The following is a 26,381-nucleotide window of genomic DNA, read 5'->3' on the forward strand; positions in this document are numbered from 1 at the left end:
TTTTGGTATATTTTTTTAATAAATTAAAACGTTCATTCAAAAATACAGTGCCAAAGGAACATGATGCAGCCAAACATGCTAGTACGGTTCGTCATGAAGCACCTGTGCTCATGTTTTAAAGTTGAAACCAGGACGCAGCGCCGTCCGCTCCTTCCCGACCACCCTCCATTTTGTTCCGTTTCCACTACGGCTAGTGGTTGCTGGGACAATCCCCATAGCAACAGCCCTGGGCCAGCCCTCTTTCCTTCTCAGACCCAATCAGCAGCAAGAGTCCTCAATATTTCACTCACAAGAAAATGTAAAATCAGATAAGGGGGGTGGATACCTATACACAATCACACTACAGTAATGTCTGATATTAAATACACTAATACAAAATAGATCCTGGTTATTTTCCACACACTAAAACAGTTTGTCTTTTTTTAAAGATATGAAAAATATATATTTTAGTATATTTATTTCAGCAGCTTGGAAATAATGCATGAGCCCAAAAATCTATAGTTGTTGATAGAGTGAAGCAGGTGTGTGGTTGATGATCGTACAGAGAGAGAGTGAAGCAGGTGTGTGGTTGATGATCGTACTGAGAGAGAGAGTGAAGCAGGTGTGTGGTTGATGATCGTACAGAGAGAGAGAGTGAAGCAGGTGTGTGGTTGATGATCGTACAGAGAGAGAGTGAAGCAGGTGTGTGGTTGATGATCGTACAGAGAGAGAGTGAAGCAGGTGTGTGGTTGATGATCGTACAGAGAGAGAGAGTGAAGCAGGTGTGTGGTTGATGATCGTACAGAGAGAGAGAGAGAAGCAGGTGTGTGGTTGATGATCGTACAGAGAGAGAGAGAGAAGCAGGTGTGTGGTTGATGATCGTACAGAGAGAGAGAGTGAAGCAGGTGTGTGGTTGATGATCGTACAGAGAGAGAGAGTGAAGCAGGTCTGTGGTTGATGATCGTACAGAGAGAGAGTGAAGCAGGTGTGTGGTTGATGATCGTACAGAGAGAGAGTGTGAAGCAGGTGTGTGGTTGATGATCGTACAGAGAGAGTGTGAAGCAGGTGTGTGGTTGATGATCGTACAGAGAGAGAGTGAAGCAGGTGTGTGGTTGATGATCGTACAGAGAGAGAGTGAAGCAGGTGTGTGGTTGATGATCGTACAGAGAGAGAGTGAAGCAGGTGTGTGGTTGATGATCGTACAGAGAGAGAGTGAAGCAGGTGTGTGGTTGATGATCGTACAGAGAGAGAGTGAAGCAGGTGTGTGGTTGATGATCGTACAGAGAGAGAGTGAAGCAGGTGTGGTTGCGAAGACCTGCATAAAAAAAAACTATTAAAAAAAAACAGAGCCGGCATAAATCCTCTTATCACTATGCTGAGACGGAGGTCAGTTAGTGTTGGCGCTGTTCTGTAAACTTCCGGCTGGTTGTGTGGAAGACCTGTGTCCAGAGAGATTGACTAAGTAAGCGTCCACAATGGCTCCCTATAGAGTGCACTACTTTTGACCAGAGCCATATGGCCGAGCTCAAGAAGCGTACGGTTGCCCTATGGACCCTGGTCAAAGGTAGTGCACTCTGTAGGGAATAGGGAGCCATTGTGAACGCAACTCTAGGAGACAGGCTAGAGGGGCGGTAGTGTACCAGGGGAGACAGGGGCTTGTGTGGGTGTCTGGGACCGAGAGGTGAAGAGTGACAGGACCTGCAGTCACCACCTAGAACCCTCTCCCACACCTCCCCGTTCCCACTGAGACACCTCAGACCTCTGCCCTGTCCCCTGGATGTTCCAATACCATGTGCATCCCAAAATGGCACCCTAATTCTAGATTTAAAAAAAAAAAGCACTTATTTTGGCAAGAAGCCTATAGCGCTCTAATCAAAAGTAGTGCCCTACAAACAGGGAGCCATTTGGGACACAAGCCAGGTGTCCCTGGGAAAGACACGTGGCTTGAAAACAGTGTTGAGATGGAGATCGGGGGGGGGGGGGGGGGGGGGGTTTGGTACAGTTTCCATCATTATTCCAAGGAGACTGTCACCTGTAAGTGCATCATCATCATCACAAACATATCAGTTTACTTGTGATAATAAAGTCAGAACTGGCAACAACAAAAAATTAAGTTCAAATCTTAGTATTTGGAGGGGGAATCGTTTTTTCGTTTCTCTCCTACATTTTGAATGTCTGACTGTTCAGTACTGTTTGTTTGTCAGCAACAGCCAGCCAGGCAGACCAGCCTTTAAAATGCAGCAAGTCTAGTAATTGTCAGATGCCTCTGATCCAGATAGCAACCCACTTAGTGCCTCAGTACTGTGGTAATCTACTCCTCCGACCCCCTCAAGCCTTCAGGGCCACCCCTCCAACACGTCCAGAGGTGAAAGGTCAAGAGTTATATGTGAGGGAGAGACACCATCTCCCCGTCCACCTGAAACTCCTCGGCCCCGTCGGGGGAGAACAGGTAGGTGGGTGGTTTCCATGGGGACTCCTCCAGACAGGACGGGTACAGCTTCCCCACAGAGCAGCAGAAGTCCTTCCCCAGGTCCCATAGGACCCGCTCAGACACGGGCTGCCTCAGGAACCAGCGGTCCAGCTCCAGGTCGTACTGGTAGATGGCGTACTTGGCGCGCTCGTTCATGTGAGTCTCACGCATGAAGATGCAGAGAGAACCCGGGAGGACCACAGCCCGCACGCACGGGTCCGAGTAACGCTTGGCGGGGATGTTGGCGGCCAGGCGCCACTCGTTCTTGCCGACGTCGTAGATCTCCACGGTGACCGAGGAGCCGTCGATGGTGCTGGTAGGCATGCGGACACCCGAGCTGCTGACCAAATGGAGCCCACCGATATAGAAGATGAGGTCACCGAAGGCAGCGGCGGAGGCAAAGCAGCGACTGGTCTTCCTCATGGCCATCTCTACCCAGGTGTCAGCGCGGGGGAAGTAGCAGTACATGAGGTCGTGGGTCATCACGTAGACACAGCCGTGTGCCGCTACGGACGTGGTCCAGTTCCAGGCGCAGGGGAGAGGAGACGTCATGGCCCACTCGTCTTTCTCACAGTCGTAGCGCTCTACAGTACGTTTATTCAGCTCCCCGCCCACGTTGTCCCCCCCGATGGCGTAGATGTAGCCCTCACAGTAGACCAGAGAGGGCTTGATGCGGGCACACATCATGGGCGTCTTGGGCAACCAGGTGTTCTGCTGGGCATCGAACCAGAAGAAGCTGTCCACCGATCGGAACACCGTCTGCATCTTGCTGCCGCTCTTCCCGTGGTTGGCGATTGAGTTCTTCAGCGGGATCTGCCCGCCGGCGATGAACACGTCGTTGTCGGGGGTGACGAGCGTTCCCACCTTCTGAAGGTCGCCGGGTGGGTTGCCGAGCTTGTAGACCTTCTCAGCCTGCGGGCTGTAACACACTACCGTGTGGTTGGGGCCCGTCGTCACCTGACCCATGTCAGCCGGTGACTCGGACGTAGCCTCCATGAAGATCAGCATCTCCTCCTTGGTCATCCCCAGGCGGGGTTTGAAGAACTTGGGCATGGACTTGTAGAGGCCCTGCACTACGACAGACTTGTCGTTAGGAGGTAGGCCCTGGAACCAGGCGCGCTGCGTCACCTCAGACAGAGCGTCGATGCGGATCTGGCTGAGCACCGAGGAGAGGTACTGGGACCTGGCCTGCATGTTGTACTCAAGCCACAGCATGGCTGCCTCTCGCACCGTCTCCTCCTGAGAGAAGAAGAAGAGAATGTTTATCATCCCATGGGCAGTAATTTGGGGGTATTCCAGAAAGCAGGACTATAAAAAGGGATACTTTAGGATTTTGGCAACGAGACCCTTTATCTTGAGTCAGATGAACTCATACATACCATTTTTACATTTCAGAGCAGTTTGAAAGAAGTTGCTAGCGATTGCTAACTGGCGTTGGCACAATGACTGGACGTCTCTGTATCTGATAGCATTACAGGCATTTTGCTAATTGTTAGTATTGGCTCACCAAACTACCTTTAACTTTCTTCATACTGGCCACAGAGACATGTTCATCTAACTCTCGGGAACTAGATACAGGCCCTCATTGCCAGAATCTCAAAGTATTCCATTAAGTTAGCTTATATGTGGCTAACTCTTGGTTGTTGTTGTCAAACCAGTTATACCATGCCATTTCCAAAAAGCTGAAATTTATTTCAAGCCATTTTCGACAGTTAGCTGGCCAAGTCATTGATCCTGCTTGCTGGATCAGAACCACGCTTTACCGACGATAGTCCGTAGAAAATACACACAGCCAACAATATGAAGACAAAGTATAAAAATAAAAAGGTAACCACCTTCTCCACGTTGAGGTTGTCTGAGCTCAGTACGTCGACCAGCAGCTCGTGGGACAGCTGTAGGAAGGCCTCCTGACGGTAGACTACGGAGAACTTGTGTTCCACCATTCGCTTGGCGCTTTGCTTCAGCTCCACACAGGAGAACAGGTCCCCGATGCTCAGCATCCGGACACAGTTGTCAGCGTGGATCTTCTTCACCAGGTAGTCCCTGCACTGCAGTAGCACGTCCTCTACCTGTATTCGGGGGGGGGGGGGGGTATTAACACTAACCTTAGTTGAATGAGGTCACAGGATGAGAGCATTTGTTAAAATGAATAAACATTTGTTATAGAAAACCAGCCAACCACAGTATGAAAAACTACCAGGACAAACATTGTGATTATGTTAGTAAGAATAAATTACAATCATTGTCCATTTGGCCTATACATAATCCCCATTCATTAATCCTCATTCATTAATGCTCCGAGTCCACTGATCAGAAATTGGACGGTCAGTGAGTAAGACACCAGGGGACGTAAGACACCAGGGGACGTAAGACACCAGGGGACGTAAGACACCAGGGGACGTAAGACACCAGGGGACGTAAGACACCAGGGGACGTAAGACACCAGGGGACGTAAGACACCAGGGGACGTAAGACACCAGGGGACGTAAGACACCAGGGGACGTAAGACACCAGGGGACGTAAGACACCAGGGGACGTAAGACACTAGGGACGTAACGTTACACATCAATCCGTCATTCAAACGTTTCAGATACAAGTGCGCTGGTCTGCAGACCCCAAACCAATCCAAATGTGGTCAGAAAATCAATACAAATGAGTCGTTGGTTCAGCTACTAGAGAACACATCAGCTATACCTGCTGAACGGGGCTTATAAATATATTTCATGGTTCACCATATAGTTGGAAATAAAAAAGCTCAGTGTATATGATCACGTTTAAATACACAGGGTAAAGTTGATAACGTCATATTGGAGGAAAACAAAATCACTTGTGGGGCACACTGCATGGTCAAGGCGACAGGAGAAGACTCCAGAAAAACATCGTCAAAACCACTCTATTTTCAGGGTGAAATCAAAGTTGAGAGAGATACAGTTTAAGTTAGAAGTTTACATTAACCTTAGCCAAATAAACTGAGTTTAAAATGTTTCACAATGCCTGACATTTAATCCTAGTAAACATTCCCTGTTTTAGGTCAGTTAGGATCACCACTTTATTTGAAGAAAGTGAAATGTCAGAATAATTGTAGAGAGAATGATTTATTTACTTTTTTGCCACATCTTTGGAAGTATGCTTGGGGTCATTGTCCATTTGGAAGACCAAGTTCCGACCAAGCTTTAACTTCCTGATATCTTGAGATGTTGCTTCAATATATCCACAATTTCCCTCCCTCATGATGTCATCTATATTGTGAAGTGCACCAGTCCCTCCTGCAGCAAAGAACCCCCACAACATGATGCTGCCACCCCCGTGCTTCACGGTTGGGATGGTGTTCTTCGGCTTGCAAGCTTCCCCATTTTTCCTTCAAAGACAACAATGGTCATTATGGCCAAACAGTTCTATTTTTGTTTCATCAGACCAGAGGACATTTCTCCTAAAAGTACGATCTTTGTCCCCATGTGCAGTTGCAAACCGTAGTCTGGCTTTTTTAATGGCGGTTTTGGAGAAGTGGCTTGTTCCTTGCTCAGCGGCCTTTCAGGTTATGTCGATATAGGACTCGTTTTACTGTGGATATAGATACTTTTGTACCCGTTTCCTCCAGCATCTTCACAAGGTCCTTTGCTGTTGTTCTGGGATTGATTTGCACTTTTTTCACCAAAGTACGTTCATCTCTAGGAGACAGAACGCATCTCCTTCCTGAGCGGTATGATGGCTGCGTGGTTCCATGGTGTTTATACTTGCGTACTATTGTTTGTACAGATGAACGTGGTACCTTCAGGCATTTGGAAATTGCTCCCAAGGATGAACCAGACTTGTGGTCTAAAATGTTATTTTCTGAAGTCTTGGCTGATTTCTTTAGATTTTCCGATGATGTCAAGCAAAGAGGCACTGAGTTTGAAGGTAAGCCTTGAAATACATCCACAGGTACACCTCCAATTGACTCAAATGATGTCAATTAGCCTATCAGAAGCTTCTAAAGCCATGACATCATTTTCTGGAGTTTTCCAAGCTGTTTAAAAGGCACTGTCAACTTAGTGTATGTAAACTTCTGACCCACTGGAATTGTGATCCAGTGAATTATAAGCGAAATATTCTGTCTGTAAACAATTGTGGGAAAAATGAGTTGTGTCATGCACAAAGTAGATGTCCTAACCGACTTGCCAAAACTATAATTTGTTTACTAGAAATTTGTGGAGTGGTTGAAAAATGAGTTAATGATTCCAACCTAAGTGTATGTAAACTTCCGACTTCAACCGTCTGTCTGTTCATTGGTTATGTCATAGCTCATTTGTAAACAAAATATTAATATACTTTTAGCAAACACTTAATCTGCAAAAATGTGTTAGTGGGTTTTGGTGATTTCAGAACAAAAAAACCTAGGCTGCATTGCCCCCCCTAATCTGATAGTGGGGTGGTAGATGCCTAGTCTCCTTTGTGGCTCAAATCAGGTGCCAACATAGTACATATACCATAGACATGTGACGTGTCCTACCTGGAGGAAGCATGCCGTCTCATAAAGGGGCTCCACAGTGTTGTCGTTAATAGCCAGGTTGCCTGTATAGGCATATGTGATGATCATCTGCAGGGTGGCTGGGTTCACGTTCCTCAGGTGAACATGACTCTGTTTACTCTCAGACAGACCACTCATAAACATGGCCCTGAAGAGGAGAGGAGAGGAGAACAGGACAGAGTTACTCTCAGACATACCAATAAGGCTCTGGTCAAAAGTAGTGCACGTGGTAGGGAATAGGATGCTTTTTGGGCCGCTGCGGTAGACTGTCAATCCCAGCAGCCCCAGTTGAACTCAGGCATGAGACTAAAACCAGTGACCAGACCACAGCATGTTCTCTGGCTGTGTACTCTGTGGCTCAACACCCCAGCCAGCCATAGCGTCCTCCCCCCTCCCGACACCCACAGAAGGAAACCTCTAGAAGCGTCCTCCCTCCCCCCTTCCAACACAACCGTATCCTCAAGAAGCATCCCTCCCCCCCGATACACCCGTATCCTCTAGAAGCACCCCCCCATACAGCCGTATCCTCTAGAAGCCCCCCCCCCCCCCAATACAGCCGTATCCTCTAGAAGCACCCATACAGCCGTATCCTCTAGAAGCACCCCCCCCCCCGATACAGCCGTATCCTCTAGAAGCATCCCCCCGATACAGCCGTATCCTCTAGAAGCATCCCCCCCCCCCCCCCCCGATACAGCCGTATCCTCTAGAAGCATCCCCCCCCCCCGATACAGCCGTATCCTCTAGAAGCATCCCCCCCGATACAGCCGTATCCTCTAGAAGCACCCCCCCCCCCCAATACAGCCGTATCCTCTAGAAGCACCCCCCCAATACAGCCGTATCCTCTAGAAGCATCCCCCCCCCATACAGCCGTATCCTCTAGAAGCATCCCCCCCCCATACAGCCGTATCCTCTAGAAGCATTTACATTTACATTTAAGTCATTTAGCAGACGCTCTTATCCAGAGCGACTTAAGCATCCCCCCCCCAATACAGCCGTATCCTCTAGAAGCATCCCCCCCCCAATACAGCCGTATCCTCTAGAAGCATCCCCCCCCATACAGCCGTATCCTCTAGAAGCACCCCCCCCCCCCCCATACAGCCGTATCCTCTAGAAGCATCCCCCCCCCCAATACAGCCGTATCCTCTAGAAGCATCCCCCCCCGATACAGCCGTATCCTCTAGAAGCATCCCCCCCCCCATACAGCCGTATCCTCTAGAAGCATCCCCCCCCCCATACAGCCGTATCCTCTAGAAGCATCCCCCCCCCCAATACAGCCGTATCCTCTAGAAGCATCCCCCCCCCCAATACAGCCGTATCCTCTAGAAGCATCCCCCCCCCATACAGCCGTATCCTCTAGAAGCACCCCCCCCCCCCATACAGCCGTATCCTCTAGAAGCATCCCCCCCCCCAATACAGCCGTATCCTCTAGAAGCATCCCCCCCCCATACAGCCGTATCCCCTCCCCAGGTCTCCTTCCCAGCTCTGTGTGCGTGACAAGGCTTCCCTTTCCCTGCAGCGAGGGGAGGAGGGACACCTCTCGAGGAGGGAAGAGAAGGGAGGGGGCGAGCCAGGGGGGGGGGGGGGACCTCTGAACCCTAGAGGGGAAATGCTTTGCATGTTGTCACCGCATATCGAGTGGCGTGTGTGGGAACCAGTGTAGAGCTTGTTCCAGGTTGCACCCTATTCCCTATATACTGTTGACCTGGGCCTATAGGCAGTAGGGTGCCGTTTGGGACACAACCCATGGTCTAATAACGGTTGCTGTTTACTAAGACATATATAGAGGTATGCGTGTTACTGTTTGTCCGCACCTTTTATTTAACCCTGATTTCACCAGGTAGGCCAAGATAACGCAAAGCAGACAAAACAAAGCTTGCATCTCACTCGGCAACAGTTATTGGTAATACTCCCCAAACAAATGATTTGAACCCGTGGTTCAGGAAGTATCCCAGGGTAGGCCCAGGGGCTTCTGATAGAAGCACAACATTAGATGACTAAAGTGCTGCAGTGGAGTCTCAAATGGAACCCTATATATAGTGTACTACTTTTGACCAGAGACTTAATAGGGAAATAGGGTGCCACTTGGGACACAGGCCAGGAGTGATTTAATGGTTTCCCCCAATAGGCCTGCTGCTGTACTGTAGTACTGGTACGGAACGTTCTGCTGAACAGAACAGGACAGTGACTCACCTGAAATACAAGCTGTATGAGACAGTACAGTGGACTACATAGGGGCCCATAGACATGTCCTCTGGTCAAAAGTAGTACACTACGTAGGGAACGTGGAGTTAACTCACCTGAAATAGGAGCTGCATGTGGCCAGGACCATCTTGTGACAGGGGAACTCGTGGTCCTCCACCAGCAACACCACGTCAGTTAGTAACTTCTGTTCATAAAACAACTTGAGCTGCTCTAGCAGGGAGACAGCGTAGTCCGTGTTGACTGGCCTGCGCTCATTGAGATCCGACATCGTTGCATCCCATGAAATCGCGCCCCAGTTTCAGTAGTTAACAAAGCCGGTAAAAGAACCGGGCTCCAAAACCAACCTGGAAAGTATGTTGGGTTTTTATTTATTAAAAACAAAAACAAGTCCCAGAGAGACCCTGCTGTTTTGTGACACCAGTGTTGGCTGATCGACAGAACAGGCGTGTCCCAGGACCAGGTTAAAGTACTTCTGCAGCAAAAAAACAAAACAGCAACTCCTCCTGTTCCCCACTGATGGATAAGCAGTTAGGGAGACCAATCAGGTTGGTTCCTCTCTCAGCAGGGAGACCAATCAGGTAGCATCCTCCAACTGGGCTCTCTATCTGTAGGGCGTTGTCTAGAACCTCCAGAGTATACCAGTCAGTTCTGGTGGGTCAGTCTTGGCTGTGTTGTCCCTCCTTGCTCTGTATAGCCCAGACAGACAGGTCTCTCTCAGGGCATAGAGAGAGAGACAGACAGGCACCAGGGACTGGATGGAGGTAGTGGGGACAGAGACAGACTGGCTGTGGTGGTGGAGATGGTGACACTGCTACATCAGTTCTGGGCTGAAAACACAGATTCAGAATCAATCAAACCACTTTCCATCAATCAAATCAGGTCCAGGATACAGAAACCCTAGTTGTTTATATAGTGCACTACTTTAAAACACCTACGCATTCAAGGGTTTTTTCTTTATTTTTTACTAATTTCTACATTGTAGAATAATAGTGAAGACATCAAAACTATGAAATAACACATATGGAATCATGTAGTAACCAAAATAAAAAACTATTTTATATTTGAGATTCTTTAAAGTAGCCACCCTTTGCCTTGATGACAGCGTTACACTCTTGGCATTCTCAACCAGCTTCATGAGGTAGTCACCTGGAATGCATTTCAATTAACAGGTGGGCCTTGTTAAAAGTTAATTTGTGGAATTTCTTTCCTTCTTAATGCGTTTGAGCCAATCAGTTGTGACAAGGGCGTTGGTAAATTGGTAAACTCTGATTTACCACCCCAAGATATCCCTGCACAACGTCTATTTGTGGCCCTACTGGATGGAAACTACAAATGTAATGGCTGTGCTCAATGCAATGGCACTTATAAATGTAGATCCTTAAAAACACCCCCAAACAGGGAAACAGATCCCAATCGAAGGTGTTATCACATGCTCCTCCACTAAGGCAGTTATTTATCTTATAACTTGTCCTTGTGGTAAAACTTGTGGGTAAAACAAAGCGCGAATTAAAAGTACGTATCGCAGAGCATCGTAGCACCATTAGGTGCCTAAACCCGACTTACCCAGTTGCGTCCCACTTTTTGCAAGAAAACCACTCGATTTCGTCTCTACATTATATTGGCACGGAACATGTCACCGTCCCTAGGAGAGGGGGTGACCTCGACAATTTATTGTTAAAACGAGAGGCTGTCTGGATCTTTAATTTAAAGACCCTCGCTCCCTTCAGTCTCAACGTAGACTTTGATTCTTGTGATTTTGCTATTGTACATTTTTGTAGGCTTATGTAGCCAAGTTGTATCTATGATCGTACGCTATCCATTTATGTTTTGTATGCCATTTCAATATATGAGAATTAACCAATGATATCAGGCCACACCTGGCCATGATTACAGACACCTGTGTGTGTCTTTAGTCACTATATAAAAGAGTCATCCCGCAGTGTTTGTCATTATACCCTGATGAAGACAGCTTGTCTGTCGAAACGTTGGACAAATATTTTTGTATCTGATCTCCTAGAGCGTGCGGCTCTCCTTTATATATTTATATTTTGATTTGTTTAACACTTTTTGGTTAATACATTATTTAATAGTTTTGATGTCTTCATCAGAAAAACCCTGGAATGAGTTGGTGTCCAAACTTTTGACTGGTACTGTACATCTTATCACTCTCTCCCCTCAGCCTATCAGATCAGCCCACATCCCTTCTGCATGAGAAAAATGCACTGTCAACAATCTGGTCTACCCTTGCAGGTCACCTCCCTCCATCCATCCTCCTATCCCTCCCTCCGCTTGGAGAGACTCATTGCACTCACTGACAGCCAGACAGCTACGTGCCTGTGTCTGTCTAGCAATTGGCAGCCTGACACAGGGAGAGTGACACACTGATAAAAACCCAGATTCACTTGTTAATGGGGCACTACTAAGCGCACCATAAAAAGTGTTTAAAAATCAAAACTAGAGCACAGCTTTGTAAGCCAACACCACGCATAGGTTGTCCCAAATGGCACCCCAATCCCTACATTGGTCAAAAGTAGTAACAATTATGTAGGGAATAGGGAGCCATTTGGAACACAACATAGTCATATCCTGGATGACTTTAGCCTCCATCCCTGGCACACTGCCATGCTACAAAGCTATCAAGGCACTTTTATTATCAACCCATTGGCTTAAATAAATGGTGCAGTCTACCCTATACAGTCCTACCAATGCCAAACTAAGGCAATGGGTAACCAAAACAGCACATTTCTCCACGTTAACCATGTCTGCGTTTACACAGGCAGCCCAATTCTGAGAGAGAGAGTGAGAGATAGATAAGCTATAGATCCTATCTACCTGGCCTGCAGTCAAATGTAGGCCTATAAATAATTTATTATTTGCCTCAAACAGCAACTAAACAAAGTCTGTCATTCTCAATGGATGTAAAAAATAAATAAAATTGTTCCTCAATGTAGCCTATTTGAAAAATATTTACAGCTCTCTCCCTTTCGATAACCACTCAGCAAAGTCGAAAACAGTAATGCTCTGATCCGGTGGAAACTTCATAAAATATGCCTACATGATTACTTCTTATCCCTTAAGCAAATAGCCTACAGCAGTGTCTGGAGCGGGAAACTGAGGCCAAGAATATTTGATACAATGTTGCAAGTTTGCTAGCACCAGCTTCTGGCTGGACCAAGTTAATAGTTGATACAACTTGTCAAGTTCCTTGCATAACCAATGTGATTTATAGGATACATTTTTTTTAAAATCAGGATAATTTCTACCTGTGATGGTTTTTATTTGTTGGCTTTACATAGACAATAGAAGTTACAAATCTAAAAGTATAATTTCGTTATAATTTTGATTAACCACATGACATTGAGATATGAAGAATATTATAAATGAAACTGTTCGACAAATTTGCATATGAAAATCATAACTGGTACACAGATCAGTAGAAATGGTAGGATAACCTGGCACTCCACATGGAAAAGGTTACCGACCGCTGGTGTAGCCTATACCGGTAACTTCAGAACATTAATGGCAGAATCTGTGAAGGCCCGTAAGAGGAGGGTCGGGAAGTTTTTTCTTCTTCTGGTTACGCTATATTGATCTCTGGCTCCCTCTTCGGTAGTTTGTGTGTCTGAATTTTTAATCCCAGTGTTTAAATCGTCAAACAAGCTCAATAGTCTATATATGGAAAAATACGTTTTAAAGAAACAGACTACGCTCGGTCGACCGAGATTTTATTTATTCGGGGACAGCCGTAACTGGCAACATTGATGGCGGCCATGCACCAAAACATGGTGTACTACTAGTTAGGATAATCACGTTGGCCATCTCACTTCACATGCCAATGTCGTGATTCGTGCGTTTATGCCCTCCTCCCCACAACATGGGACATGACGCTGGCTAACATAAATATGACCAACTTTAGCCTGTGTACCGTCTGAAACCTTTTTGTAGGTAGCTAGCTGCCTAACGTTAGCCAACTAGCTATCGGTTGGTTAGCACACTCGTCTAGCTAACGTTAGCATAGCCAGCTAAAAGCTGTTGTATTGAATTTAGAGCGCTGAAACTCGATACCATTTGTGGTAGTTAGCTAGTTTAACTAGAACATTACTAGTGTTTACTAGTTGCTAACGTTAGTTATGCATTACATGACATCCTTACTGCTAGGCCACATTCACGGTCACTATGTAAAAATAACTGTTAACTTAGTTGATTGGTTAACTTGGTGACTAATTTCATGGTGATAATTCAAATCAATGTATATACATCTGGTTAGTTAGCTAGCGGATTACCTAGCAAAATTAACTGGTTATCTAGTCAGTGTTATCACGTAAGTTACCGTTACTTTTGTCAGTGCTAGTTACCTTAACATTCTGGCTAACTGGGTTAGTAAGCTAATGTCAGCTAGCTGCATGGGTTACTGCCCCAAATTTCTACTTCTCAACCCCCCCCCCCCCCCCCCCCTTCAAAACATGGATAAGCAAGCCAGGCCTTCAGTAGATGTGATGACTTGACTAGCTAGGTAACTACTCACCTTTCTTTTTTCGAACCATTTATTCCTTAAAAGTTTGATTGCCAGGTCCCACGCAGTCTAATCGTTGCAGCTGTTAGCTACAGTTTTATCTGTCTTTGGTTATAACGTTGGCTAGTTCGCAAAAAGCGGCAGCTGCTCTTCCCTTCCGGGTACTTCTTGCCCAGACTTACACCCACACATATATCATGACAACCAAATTATTCAGTTAGCTACAGTGATGAACTAAAAATCATATCAATTACGAATTTGAAATCTACCGTTAGGTCCATATTGGTTTCCAGCAGGCTCATAGATCTAACTAAGCACGCAGGTAAATAACAAGCAACGTAACGCTAGCTAACTAGCTAGCTAGCAAGGGTTAGCTGTTGACGATAACTAGCGTGAGCTGGCTAACAAGCGACAGTTACATTACAAGTTAGCTATGTTTGTCTGTTAAGATTTTAAACAAAAATTCCTTACAAAACCAAATTTAAGCGCTATTCCAGCATATTCGATGCCGACCGGTCTTCTCTTGCTATTACAGAAAGCGGCACGCTACGCAAAGATAGTAACTAGCTCCGGATGCCGAATTTACACAATTACGACAGAAGCAACCAGCAAGACACCTTTATACAAAACGCTGGCGCCGGTTTCCACTAATTACCACAGCCACAAAGTCAAAATGGATTATGTCGTTAAAATTCATGTAAACAACAATTAGCTTTTTTCGTGTCAATGTAGGGTTAGGCATAAGGTTAGCAGTATGGTTAGGTTTAAAATTACAGATTTAAAAAATATATATAAATGGTAGAAATAGGCGGGGTTTATGACTTTGTGGCCGTGGTAACTAGTGACGACCGCAGTGCAAGACACCAGGGGCTAAATGAGGATACTGGGCATGCGCCCAACAACTCTCAGCGAGGGGATTCTATCAATGCTCCGGGTTAGCGTTGATTGCGTTCGATTTGGAACCGGGCTGCATCCCGGCCCCCTTGTGTGCAACCACTGTTCTGGCCGACGGCAAAGTCAGTTAAAAACAAGTGATGTTGGTTAAGCACGTGGGGTAGGGAGTAATAATAATATAATATGCCATTTAGCAGACCATTCTATCCAAAGCTACTTACAGTCATGCGTGCATACAATGAGTTGCCATTGATCATGACTCTCGGTTCCATGACATTACAAATAAGAGTCGTAGGGTGCTCTGTAGCGGGGAGCTTTGTTAAGAGTCTGAACATGTATCACGCATCGCTTGCGGTACTTTTTTGGAAGCATTCATATCTGTGAGAAATAATGTAATACTTTTTTTTAAAGGTTAAACAGATACACCTTTAATAGGGTTAGAGTTTCCACACGGCCATATTTTCATGTTACAAGGCTTGTTTACTGAAGACAGGGTGGACTATCTGTGCTAATTAGCTGTCGGCGTCTCTGAACACCTGTATGTAAACGGAAGACAAAAGCCACAAACTTGTCACTGAAAAATACTGTTGGCTGCAACTGTGTTAAAACAGGTTAAAACAAGGTACAGTAAGTGTATGTTTTACATTTGTGGAATTATTTTGATGTGATATGAAAGTAGACGGGTTTATGTTTTTCGAACCATACCGTATTTGGGAATAGATTCACGTTTAGATGGAGTATTTTGGTCTTTCAAAGCCAATTCTCACTTTGAACATAACAGGTCCTTGGACTTCATGGACTAAGGAGTAATGTTAGGCACCTATATTCCAGTAATGGGCTAACAATGAGTAAAATGCAGTGTTTTCACATGTAGAAGGGATGCTTGTGATAAACGCTTTATCTGCCTTCGCAATGAAAACTAGTTAGAAAATTCTAACATATATGTTAAGGAAAGGAGATTTTTTATTTTTTTCTGAACGATGCACCATGCTGCCTTGTTGACAATGACCAAGCGTTGCAGATTACCATTAGAGTTGAGCAGGGTGCGCCTCCCTCACCGTCACATTGACGGGATATAGCCCGGTTTAACCAGGGCCATCTTAATCAAATCCCCTCCCCAGTCCATCTTCAACTGTCTCTCCAAGGGAAATGGTGCCCTCTTCTGAAAGAAAATGTTGGTGAAATGTAAAAAAGGGGTGAAAGAACAAATAAATTAGGAGGGGGATCCCGTGTGGGAAAGGGAGTTGAACAGGAGTATGTAGTTCTAGAGGTGTGGTTGGGGGGGAGATATGTTAATAGTGAACTTTTACAACCTGTGTAAGAGACTAGGTTTGATGGTCCTTAAGAATGTAGAAGGTCAAGATAGGAGACGGGTAATGTGGTGTGGGGATTTTAATGCTCATAGTACGCTCTGGGGAGAGGGTTACGGACTGATGTAAATGGATAAGTGTTGGAGGAACTACTGGATGAGAAAAGGCTTGTGAGTCTTAATGATGGCCCGGGGGAACTAGGTTTAACCCAGTAACTGGATATGAATCCGCTCTGGGTCTTAATCTGATCTACAGTTCAATGGCAGGCAGATGTAGTTGGTCGGTTTAGGAGGAATCTACAGTGGATAGTTGTCACTATCCTATCATGTGTACTCTAAGATGGTGGAAGATTTAGTAGGCAATGGATTGAGGAGATGGATATTTGGGAAAGCGGAGTGGGGTCAGTTTCAGGAGTTGTGGGAACTGGAGCTGTCTCAGGTTGATCTCAATTCAGATATAGAAACAGTGAATGACGGAGTAAGAACAGCAATAGTAGGGGCCTCAAGGCAGGTGATTCCTATGGGTACAGGGGGCAGAAAGAGCAAGGCAGGTGATTCCTATGGGTACAGGGGGCAGAAAGAGCAAGGCAGGTGATTCCTATGGGTACAGGGGGCAGAAAGAGCAAGGCAGGTGATTCCTATGGGTACAGGGGGCAGAAAGAGCAAGGCAGGTGATTCCTATGTACAGGGGGCAGAAAGAGCAAGGCAGGTGATTCCTATGGGTACAGGGGGCAGAAAGAGCAAGGCAGGTGATTCCTATGTACAGGGGGCAGAAAGAGCAAGGCAGGTGATTCCTATGGGTACAGGGGGCAGAAAGAGCAAGGCAGGTGATTCCTATGGGTACAGGGGGCAGAAAGAGCAAGGCAGGTGATTCCTATGTACAGGGGGCAGAAAGAGCAAGGCAGGTGATTCCTATGTACAGGGGGCAGAAAGAGCAAGGCAGGTGATTCCTATGGGTACAGGAGGCAGAAAGAGCAAAGCAGGTGATTCCTATGGGTACAGGGGGCAGAAAGAGCAAGGCAGGTGATTCCTATGTACAGGGGGCAGAAAGAGCAAGGCAGGTGATTCCTATGTACAGGGGGCAGAAAGAGCAAGGCAGGTGATTCCTATGTACAGGGGGCAGAAAGAGCAAGGCAGGTGATTCCTATGTACAGGGGGCAGAAAGAGCAAGGCAGGTGATTCCTATGGGTACAGGAGGCAGAAAGAGCAAAGCAGGTGATTCCTATGTACAGGGGGCAGAAAGAGTAACACAGTTCCCTGGTGAATCATTGTCAGGAGGATACAGAGACAGTGGAAAACATATTTCAGTTCCATAAATATGTGAGGGAAAGGGAGCGATTGCTATTAGATTTGAGGAGTAATGGGGTTGAAGATCCAATATTAAGTGAACTGCTGGGGAAATCTTCAGGGGATGTATTTAATTATGTATTTTCGTTTCCTTAGGGAGACGAGAATATTGGGTAGGATTTAAACCTTGAGACGAGAATATTGGGTAGGATTTAAACTTTGAACCTCCTCCTTCTCTGGTCCACACTCCAGTCCAGCTGGTGGCGGTAATGCACCTTAAAGTTGGTTGCCAACCGCCATAAAAATTCCCCAGAAATAAACAGATGATGAGCGCAGGTGTAATCTCTAAAAATGAGTGAACAGTGAGGGCGTTATCCGTAGCTCAAACTATTGAAGAGGAGTGCGTTGTTTTATTTAGCATAGTTTTGAAAGATTAAAACAACCAAGTCTGCCAAGAGAAATTGCTCAGTAGGAACCTCGTTTGATTGACAGTAGAAACGTGTTTCCAATTTAACATGGTGACGTTGTAAAATAGTCCTAATCTAATTTTCAGCGCTCTCATTTTGATAATCATTGGATACGTCAGAAAATGGACGGTAGGCCAACTAACCACATTTCCCCTGGCCCAGTCTATTTAACTGTCAAGTGTTCTGAAAGTTTAAATGTTTAAGTCTCACTGTAACCCATTTATAGACTGCTACCTTTAGCGCCTATTGACAATAGTGCCTATCTTCTAGCATAGTGCATGGGCGCTACATCTGCACAATCGTCTAGGCATGATGTGCATTCCTGATCAATAGGACTACACGTCCCCTGTGCTGTGGACTGGCTCGTACGTAAACCATCCTCCATTCCGGCTGCAAAGGCATCATTTTCCTCAAGCTTCAATGGCGAGAAGTAAGGAAAAAATGCGTACTTTCTTTTAGGAAACTGTTTTCCACAAAGTTGTCCGAAAATACTAAAATGGTGTGAAATTGTTTCATAAAGAAAGTAAGCACATTTTCCATTAACGCCATTTTGTCATTAAACCTAGTTAAGGATAGAAATGATGCCTTTGCAGCAGAATGGATGATGCGTACTATCCCGTCCACTGGGAGTACGAGTGTTTTACCAGGAATGCACATCAAGCCGAGATTGTGCTGATCTAGCGACCAGGCACGATCGGCTACTTCTGGCCGGAGGAATGTTGTTAAGAGCCCCTACTGTCGTTATGCTTTTTTTTCCTGTGACGGGTACTGAAAGGTTTGTATCTTACAATAAAATGCCAAACTAATGTAAATATTAGATGTAACACGAAGTTATGCCCATGTGGGAACACGAATCACAAAGTAATTTATCCTGTTAAATAAAAACGGGTTTAAGTGGTGTTATGATGAGTTCCTACATGGGCATAGCTTCATGTTACAGCGCATATTTACAGCAGACATAGGCGGCCACCTGTGCTAATTAGTTATCTAGGGTGCGACAAACACCTTTTTGTGAAAGCATAATGCAGAGAAATCAGAGTTTCTAAATTTTTATCCTATATTTGGAATTGTGTAAAATGTATGCAATCAAATTTCCACATGTTTCTGTGCCAATGCACCACACAACCAATAAACAAAGCACACCAACTTCGGGCACTTAAATAGCTTCAACACCACAAATTGACTGTCAATACATCCCTCTCTACCCAGTATGGAAGGCTTGGCATTCCTCCCTACCCAGTATGGAAGGCTTGGCTTGACATTCCTCCCTACCCAGTATGGAAGGCTTGGCTTGACATTCCTCCCTACCCAGTATGGAAGGCTTGGCTTGACATTCCTCCCTACCCAGTATGAAAGGCTTGACATTCCTCCCTACCCAGTATGGAAGGCTTGGCTTGACATTCCTCCCTACCCAGTATGGAAGGCTTGGCTTGACATTCCTCCCTACCCAGTATGGAAGGCTTGGCTTGACATTCCTCCCTACCCAGTATGGAAGGCTTGGCTTGACATTCCTCCCTACCCAGTATGGAAGGCTTGGCATTCCTCCCTACCCAGTATGGAAGGCTTGACATTCCTCCCTACCCAGTATGGAAGGCTTGGCTTGACATTCCTCCCTACCCAGTATGGAAGGCTTGGCTTGACATTCCTCCCTACCCAGTATGGAAGGCTTGGCTTGACATTCCTCCCTACCCAGTATGGAAGGCTTAGCTTGACATTCCTCCCTACCCAGTATGGAAGGCTTAGCTTGACATTCCTCCCTACCCAGTATGGAAGGCTTGGCATTCCTCCCTACCCAATATGGAAGGCTTGGCATTCCTCCCTACCCAATATGGAAGGCTTGGCATTCCTCCCTACCCAGTATGGAAGGCTTGACATTCCTCCCTACCTAGTATGGAAGGCTTGACATTCCTCCCTACCCAGTATGGAAGGCTTGACATTCCTCCCTACCCAGTATGGAAGGCTTGACATTCTCTGAATGTCATTACACTTTTTGTTGTTTTGTAACAGATTTCTCTTTCCATTCATCAAATGGCTGCGGCACAGTTTGGATAGATATTTTTTATTTATTTGTCAGTTAAATGTTTGAAAGTTGTTATGGTTGGTTTGGCTTTAGGTTGCTTTGGTTGTTTGTGCCACTCAACTGCGCCGGTATATAAAAATGTGTTCTTACCAGATTGACTTATCTTTAACAGGAATTATTAGTCTCTGGGTCTCAGCCAACAACATGGGTGTGAACAGTTTGGGGTCACATGGGTTGTGAGCTGGTTTGTTACTACACCAATAAATCATAATATCCATCCGGACCTTTGTGTGACTGGACCTTTTCAGATAGTACTTCAGTACCCTGGCTTTAGATGTTTGGGAGCGGCAGGTAGCCTAGTGGTTAGAGTGTAGAGGTGGCAGGTAGCCTAGTGGTTAGAGTGTAGAGGAGGCAGGTAGCCTAGTGGTTAGAGTGTAGGGGTGGCAGGTAGCCTAGTGGTTAGAGTGTAGGGGTGGCAGGTAGCCTAGTGGTTAGAGTGTAGAGGAGGCAGGTAGCCTAGTGGTTAGAGTGTAGGGGTGGCAGGTAGCCTAGTGGTTAGAGTGTAGAGGAGGCAGGTAGCCTAGTGGTTAGAGTGTAGGGGCGGTAGGTAGCCTAGTGGTTAGAGTGTAGAGGAGGCAGGTAGCCTAGTGGTTAGAGTGTAGGGGCGGTAGGTAGCCTAGTGGTTAGAGTGTAGAGGCGGTAGGTAGCCTAGTGGTTAGAGTGTAGAGGCGGCAGGTAGCCTAGTGGTTAGAGTGTAGGGGCGGCAGGTAGCCTAGTGGTTAGAGTGTAGGGGCGGTAGGTAGCCTAGTGGTTAGAGTGTAGAGGCGGCAGGTAGCCTAGTGGTTAGAGTGTAGCGGCGGCAGGTAGCCTAGTGGTTAGAGTGTAGAGGCGGTAGGTAGCCTAGTGGTTAGAGTGTAGAGGCGGTAGGTAGCCTAGTGGTTAGAGTGTAGAGGCGGTAGGTAGCCTAGTGGTTAGTGTAGAGGCGGCAGGTAGCCTAGTGGTTAGAGTGTAGAGGCGGTAGGTAGCCTAGTGGTTAGAGTGTAGAGGCGGCAGGTAGCCTAGTGGTTAGAGTGTAGGGGCGGTAGGTAGCCTAGTGGTTAGAGTGTAGAGGCGGTAGGTAGCCTAGTGGTTAGAGTGTAGAGGCGGTAGGTAGCCTAGTGGTTAGAGTGTAGAGGCGGTAGGTAGCCTAGTGGTTAGAGTGTAGAGGCGGCAGGTAGCCTAGTGGTTAGAGTGTAGGGGCGGTAGGTAGCCTAGTGGTTAGAGTGTAGAGGCGGCAGGTAGCCTAGTGGTTAGAGTGTAGGGGCGGTAGGTAGCCTAGTGGTTAGAGTGTAGAGGCGGCAGGTAGCCTAGTGGTTAGAGTGTAGAGGCGGTAGGTAGCCTAGTGGTTAGAGTGTAGAGGCGGCAGGTAGCCTAGTGGTTAGAGTGTAGGGGCGGTAGGTAGCCTAGTGGTTAGAGTGTAGAGGCGGCAGGTAGCCTAGTGGTTAGAGTGTAGGGGCGGTAGGTAGCCTAGTGGTTAGAGTGTAGAGGCGGCAGGTAGCCTAGTGGTTAGAGTGTAGAGGCGGCAGGTAGCCTAGTGGTTAGAGTGTAGAGGCGGCAGGTAGCCTAGTGGTTAGAGTGTAGAGGCGGCAGGTAGCCTAGTGGTTAGAGTGTAGGGGCGGCAGGTAGCCTAGTGGTTAGAGTGTAGAGGCGGCAGGTAGCCTAGTGGTTAGAGTGTAGGGGCGGCAGGTAGCCTAGTGGTTAGAGTGTAGAGGCGGCAGGTAGCCTAGTGGTTAGAGTGTAGAGGCGGCAGGTAGCCTAGTGGTTAGAGTGTAGAGGCGGCAGGTAGCCTAGTGGTTAGAGTGTAGGGGCGGCAGGTAGCCTAGTGGTTAGAGTGTAGGGGCGGCAGGTAGCCTAGTGGTTAGAGTGTAGAGGCGGCAGGTAGCCTAGTGGTTAGAGTGTAGGGGCGGCAGGTAGCCTAGTGGTTAGAGTGTAGAGGAGGCAGGTAGCCTAGTGGTTAGAGTGTAGAGGTGGCAGGTAGCCTAGTGGTTAGAGTGTGGAGGTGGCAGGTAGCCTAGTGGTTAGAGTGTAGGGGCGGCAGGTAGCCTAGTGGTTAGAGTGTAGAGGTGGCAGGTAGCCTAGTGGTTAGAGTGTGGAGGTGGCAGGTAGCCTAGTGGTTAGAGTGTAGAGGTGGCAGGTAGCCTAGTGGTTAGAGTGTAGAGGTGGCAGGTAGCCTAGTGGTTAGAGTGTAGAGGTGGCAGGTAGCCTAGTGGTTAGAGTGTAGAGGTGGCAGGTAGCCTAGTGGTTAGAGTGTAGGGGCGGCAGGTAGCCTAGTGGTTAGAGTGTAGGGGTGGCAGGTAGCCTAGTGGTTAGAGTGTGGAGGTGGCAGGTAGCCTAGTGGTTAGAGTGTAGAGGTGGCAGGTAGCCTAGTGGTTAGAGTGTGGAGGTGGCAGGTAGCCTAGTGGTTAGAGTGTGGAGGTGGCAGGTAGCCTAGTGGTTAGAGTGTAGGGGCGGCAGGTAGCCTAGTGGTTAGAGTGTAGAGGTTGCAGGTAGCCTAGTGGTTAGAGTGTAGGGGCGGCAGGTAGCCTAGTGGTTAGAGTGTAGGGGCGGCAGGTAGCCTAGTGGTTAGAGTGTAGAGGTGGCAGGTAGCCTAGTGGTTAGAGTGTGGAGGTGGCAGGTAGCCTAGTGGTTAGAGTGTAGGGGCGGCAGGTAGCCTAGTGGTTAGAGTGTAGAGGTGGCAGGTAGCCTAGTGGTTAGAGTGTAGGGGCGGCAGGTAGCCTAGTGGTTAGAGTGTAGGGGCGGCAGGTAGCCTAGTGGTTAGAGTGTAGGGGCGGCAGGTAGCCTAGTGGTTAGAGTGTAGGGGCGGCAGGTAGCCTAGTGGTTAGAGTGTGGAGGCGGCAGGTAGCCTAGTGGTTAGAGTGTAGGGGCGGCAGGTAGCCTAGTGGTTAGAGTGTAGGGGCGGCAGGTAGCCTAGTGGTTAGAGTGTAGGGGCGGCAGGTAGCCTAGTGGTTAGAGTGTAGGGGTGGCAGGTAGCCTAGTGGTTAGAGTGTAGGGGTGGCAGGTAGCCTAGTGGTTAGAGTGTAGAGGAGGCAGGTAGCCTAGTGGTTAGAGTGTAGGGGTGGCAGGTAGCCTAGTGGTTAGAGTGTAGAGGAGGCAGGTAGCCTAGTGGTTAGAGTGTAGGGGCGGCAGGTAGCCTAGTGGTTAGAGTGTAGGGGCGGCAGGTAGCCTAGTGGTTAGAGTGTGGAGGCGGCAGGTAGCCTAGTGGTTAGAGTGTAGAGGAGGCAGGTAGCCTAGTGGTTAGAGTGTAGGGGCGGCAGGTAGCCTAGTGGTTAGAGTGTAGGGGCGGCAGGTAGCCTAGTGGTTAGAGTGTAGGGGCGGCAGGTAGCCTAGTGGTTAGAGTGTAGGGGCGGCAGGTAGCCTAGTGGTTAGAGTGTAGGGGCGGCAGGTAGCCTAGTGGTTAGAGTGTAGGGGCGGCAGGTAGCCTAGTGGTTAGAGTGTAGGGGCGGCAGGTAGCCTAGTGGTTAGAGTGTAGGGGCGGCAGGTAGCCTAGTGGTTAGAGTGTAGGGGCGGCAGGTAGCCTAGTGGTTAGAGTGTAGAGGAGGCAGGTAGCCTAGTGGTTAGAGTGTAGAGGTGGCAGGTAGCCTAGTGGTTAGAGTGTAGAGGTGGCAGGTAGCCTAGTGGTTAGAGTGTAGAGGCGGCAGGTAGCCTAGTGGTTAGAGTGTAGGGGCGGCAGGTAGTCTAGTGGTTAGAGTGTAGGGGCGGCAGGTAGCCTAGTGGTTAGAGTGTGGAGGTGGCAGGTAGCCTAGTGGTTAGAGTGTAGAGGAGGCAGGTAGCCTAGTGGTTAGAGTGTAGGGGCGGCAGGTAGCCTAGTGGTTAGAGTGTAGGGGCGGCAGGTAGCCTAGTGGTTAGAGTGTAGGGGCGGCAGGTAGCCTAGTGGTTAGAGTGTGGAGGCGGCAGGTAGCCTAGTGGTTAGAGTGTAGAGGAGGCAGGTAGCCTAGTGGTTAGAGTGTAGGGGCGGCAGGTAGCCTAGTGGTTAGAGTGTAGGGGCGGCAGGTAGCCTAGTGGTTAGAGTGTAGGGGCGGCAGGTAGCCTAGTGGTTAGAGTGTAGGGGCGGCAGGTAGCCTAGTGGTTAGAGTGTAGGGGCGGCAGGTAGCCTAGTGGTTAGAGTGTAGGGGCGGCAGGTAGCCTAGTGGTTAGAGTGTAGGGGCGGCAGGTAGCCTAGTGGTTAGAGTGTAGAGGTGGCAGGTAGCCTAGTGGTTAGAGTGTGGAGGTGGCAGGTAGCCTAGTGGTTAGAGTGTAGAGGAGGCAGGTAGCCTAGTGGTTAGAGTGTGGAGGTGGCAGGTAGCCTAGTGGTTAGAGTGTAGGGGCGGCAGGTAGCCTAGTGGTTAGAGTGTAGGGGCGGCAGGTAGCCTAGTGGTTAGAGTGTAGGGGCGGCAGGTAGCCTAGTGGTTAGAGTGTAGGGGCGGCAGGTAGCCTAGTGGTTAGAGTGTAGGGGCGGCAGGTAGCCTAGTGGTTAGAGTGTAGGGGCGGCAGGTAGCCTAGTGGTTAGAGTGTAGGGGCGGCAGGTAGCCTAGTGGTTAGAGTGTAGAGGAGGCAGGTAGCCTAGTGGTTAGAGTGTAGAGGTGGCAGGTAGCCTAGTGGTTAGAGTGTAGAGGTGGCAGGTAGCCTAGTGGTTAGAGTGTAGAGGTGGCAGGTAGCCTAGTGGTTAGAGTGTAGGGGCGGCAGGTAGTCTAGTGGTTAGAGTGTAGGGGCGGCAGGTAGCCTAGTGGTTAGAGTGTAGGGGCGGCAGGTAGCCTAGTGGTTAGAGTGTGGAGGCGGCAGGTAGCCTAGTGGTTAGAGTGTAGAGGAGGCAGGTAGCCTAGTGGTTAGAGTGTAGGGGCGGCAGGTAGCCTAGTGGTTAGAGTGTAGGGGCGGCAGGTAGCCTAGTGGTTAGAGTGTAGGGGCGGCAGGTAGCCTAGTGGTTAGAGTGTAGGGGCGGCAGGTAGCCTAGTGGTTAGAGTGTAGGGGCGGCAGGTAGCCTAGTGGTTAGAGTGTAGGGGCGGCAGGTAGCCTAGTGGTTAGAGTGTAGGGGCGGCAGGTAGCCTAGTGGTTAGAGTGTAGGGGCGGCAGGTAGCCTAGTGGTTAGAGTGTAGGGGCGGCAGGTAGCCTAGTGGTTAGAGTGTAGAGGAGGCTGGTAGCCTAGTGGTTAGAGTGTAGAGGAGGCAGGTAGCCTAGTGGTTAGAGTGTAGGGGCGGCAGGTAGCCTAGTGGTTAGAGTGTAGGGGCGGCAGGTAGCCTAGTGGTTAGAGTGTAGGGGCGGCAGGTAGCCTAGTGGTTAGAGTGTAGGGGCGGCAGGTAGCCTAGTGGTTAGAGTGTAGGGGCGGCAGGTAGCCTAGTGGTTAGAGTGTAGGGGCGGCAGGTAGCCTAGTGGTTAGAGTGTAGGGGCGGCAGGTAGCCTAGTGGTTAGAGTGTAGGGGCGGCAGGTAGCCTAGTGGTTAGAGTGTAGGGGCGGCAGGTAGCCTAGTGGTTAGAGTGTAGGGGCGGCAGGTAGCCTAGTGGTTAGAGTGTGGGGGCGGCAGGTAGCCTAGTGGTTAGAGTGTGGGGGCGGCAGGTAGCCTAGTGGTTAGAGTGTGGGGGCGGCAGGTAGCCATTTTGAGGATGCTGCAATTCTATTTTGGGACAAACGTGTGCAAAGCTACAGGAGACTTTAGAAGTAGCCTAATCAGGTTAAAACATTGTGACTGGTTGTGTTTATGCCACACAAAAGGTAATACATTTTGAAAGTTAAATGATAAATATTTAGGCTATATTGAAGCGTTAGGTTCTTGGTGCATAAGGAAACAGTGGCTTGGATTGGATGTTTTCACTGCAGCCTAAAGTAGAATTTTGTACTCACTTGAAAACAGTAATGCATTTATTTATTGTATTGTGGTGTTATATGCTAGTCTAGGGAGGATAATTGTGTTGTTCCTAAACAAGATCAATAGGGGAGATTTGAGTCTGGTGTCTCATGTCTTCACTGTTCTTTAATGCGTAATGATCCGCCTCTCCGCTACCCATCAGCTATTCATATTGGTTCTTGTGGATTCATATTGAACATTGATGCAGCTTTGAATGTGTTTATGTTTGGTATGGTTGCTAGTTAGCCTGTTGCAGATCTGGACAAACTATCCACCTAGCACTATTGTCACTATGAATGGTGGATAGACAGACAGGTAGACTATATTGTCACTATGAATGGTCGATAGAGGGCAGGATAGACAGACTGGTAGACTATATTGACCTGTGGTATATAGTAAAAGTTAGACTGGTAGACTATATTGACCTGTGGTATAGTAAAAGTTAGTGTGAAAAGCGTAGTCCATAAGGTAAGTACCAAATATAGGGGAGGCGGAGGCAAGCAGATGAGTAAATATGGCTTGGATGGAAGAAATTACATAGTAAAACCTGCAAAAGAGCAAATGTAAACCTGGGGGATAAATGCACTACCCTCCCCTGTGCCAAAACCCCCCCCAAAAAAGCCCTATCCCCAAAGCAAAAAAATAAAAAATAAAAATAAGTTAGACAACCCTCCCCTTTTTTGAACCGCTCCAGTAAATGTGGAACTGTCCCTTACTTGAAACATTTCTAACTGATAGTTAAGGGGCATATCAGCATATGTTTCCAAAACAGTTTGGCAAGCGATGATTGTTGACGTTTCTGAATGTTAAAACACCTTGTTTGAATTGTAGTTCGCCAACCAACCGTGGGCGACGCTAACCACTGAAAACCAAACTTAG

The 26,381-nt window shown here is 47.8% G+C and overlaps 2 protein-coding genes across 14 annotated transcripts in view; one reads left to right on the forward strand and one right to left on the reverse strand.

Moving 5' to 3' along the window:
• Positions 1 to 14,302, reverse strand: LOC139583273 (kelch repeat and BTB domain-containing protein 2-like). 2 transcript variants are annotated; one of them, XM_071414166.1, is made up of 6 exons: positions 14,143 to 14,302; positions 13,684 to 13,848; positions 9,254 to 9,985; positions 6,939 to 7,104; positions 4,285 to 4,518; positions 1 to 3,688 (listed from the first exon to the last, which is right to left on the reverse strand). In XM_071414166.1, exons 3-6 carry the CDS (start codon positions 9,424 to 9,426, stop codon positions 2,360 to 2,362), a joined length of 1,902 nt encoding a protein of 633 aa, XP_071270267.1. In that variant the 5' UTR covers positions 9,427 to 9,985; positions 13,684 to 13,848; positions 14,143 to 14,302; the 3' UTR covers positions 1 to 2,359. The 2 variants fall into 2 exon arrangements, with proteins under 2 accessions (XP_071270267.1, XP_071270268.1); XM_071414167.1 differs by lacking the exon at positions 13,684 to 13,848.
• Positions 13,598 to 26,381, forward strand: part of LOC139583271 (bucky ball-like) — a 17,901-nt gene continuing 5,117 nt past the window's right edge. For 5 of the 12 annotated variants that reach the window (XM_071414153.1, XM_071414165.1, XM_071414162.1 and 2 more), the window contains exon 1: positions 17,469 to 17,757. In XM_071414153.1, the coding sequence (XP_071270254.1) occupies positions 17,751 to 17,757 (7 nt within the window). In that variant the 5' untranslated portion in view covers positions 17,469 to 17,750. Of the gene's footprint in view, positions 13,672 to 14,762; positions 15,193 to 17,468; positions 17,758 to 17,898; positions 18,404 to 26,381 lie in introns of those variants that run through there. The other 7 variants (XM_071414159.1, XM_071414160.1, XM_071414158.1 and 4 more) reach the window with 7 other exon arrangements.

This window comes from Salvelinus alpinus, chromosome 8, assembly GCF_045679555.1.
Source record: "Salvelinus alpinus chromosome 8, SLU_Salpinus.1, whole genome shotgun sequence".
Lineage (NCBI taxonomy): Eukaryota > Metazoa > Chordata > Actinopteri > Salmoniformes > Salmonidae > Salvelinus > Salvelinus alpinus.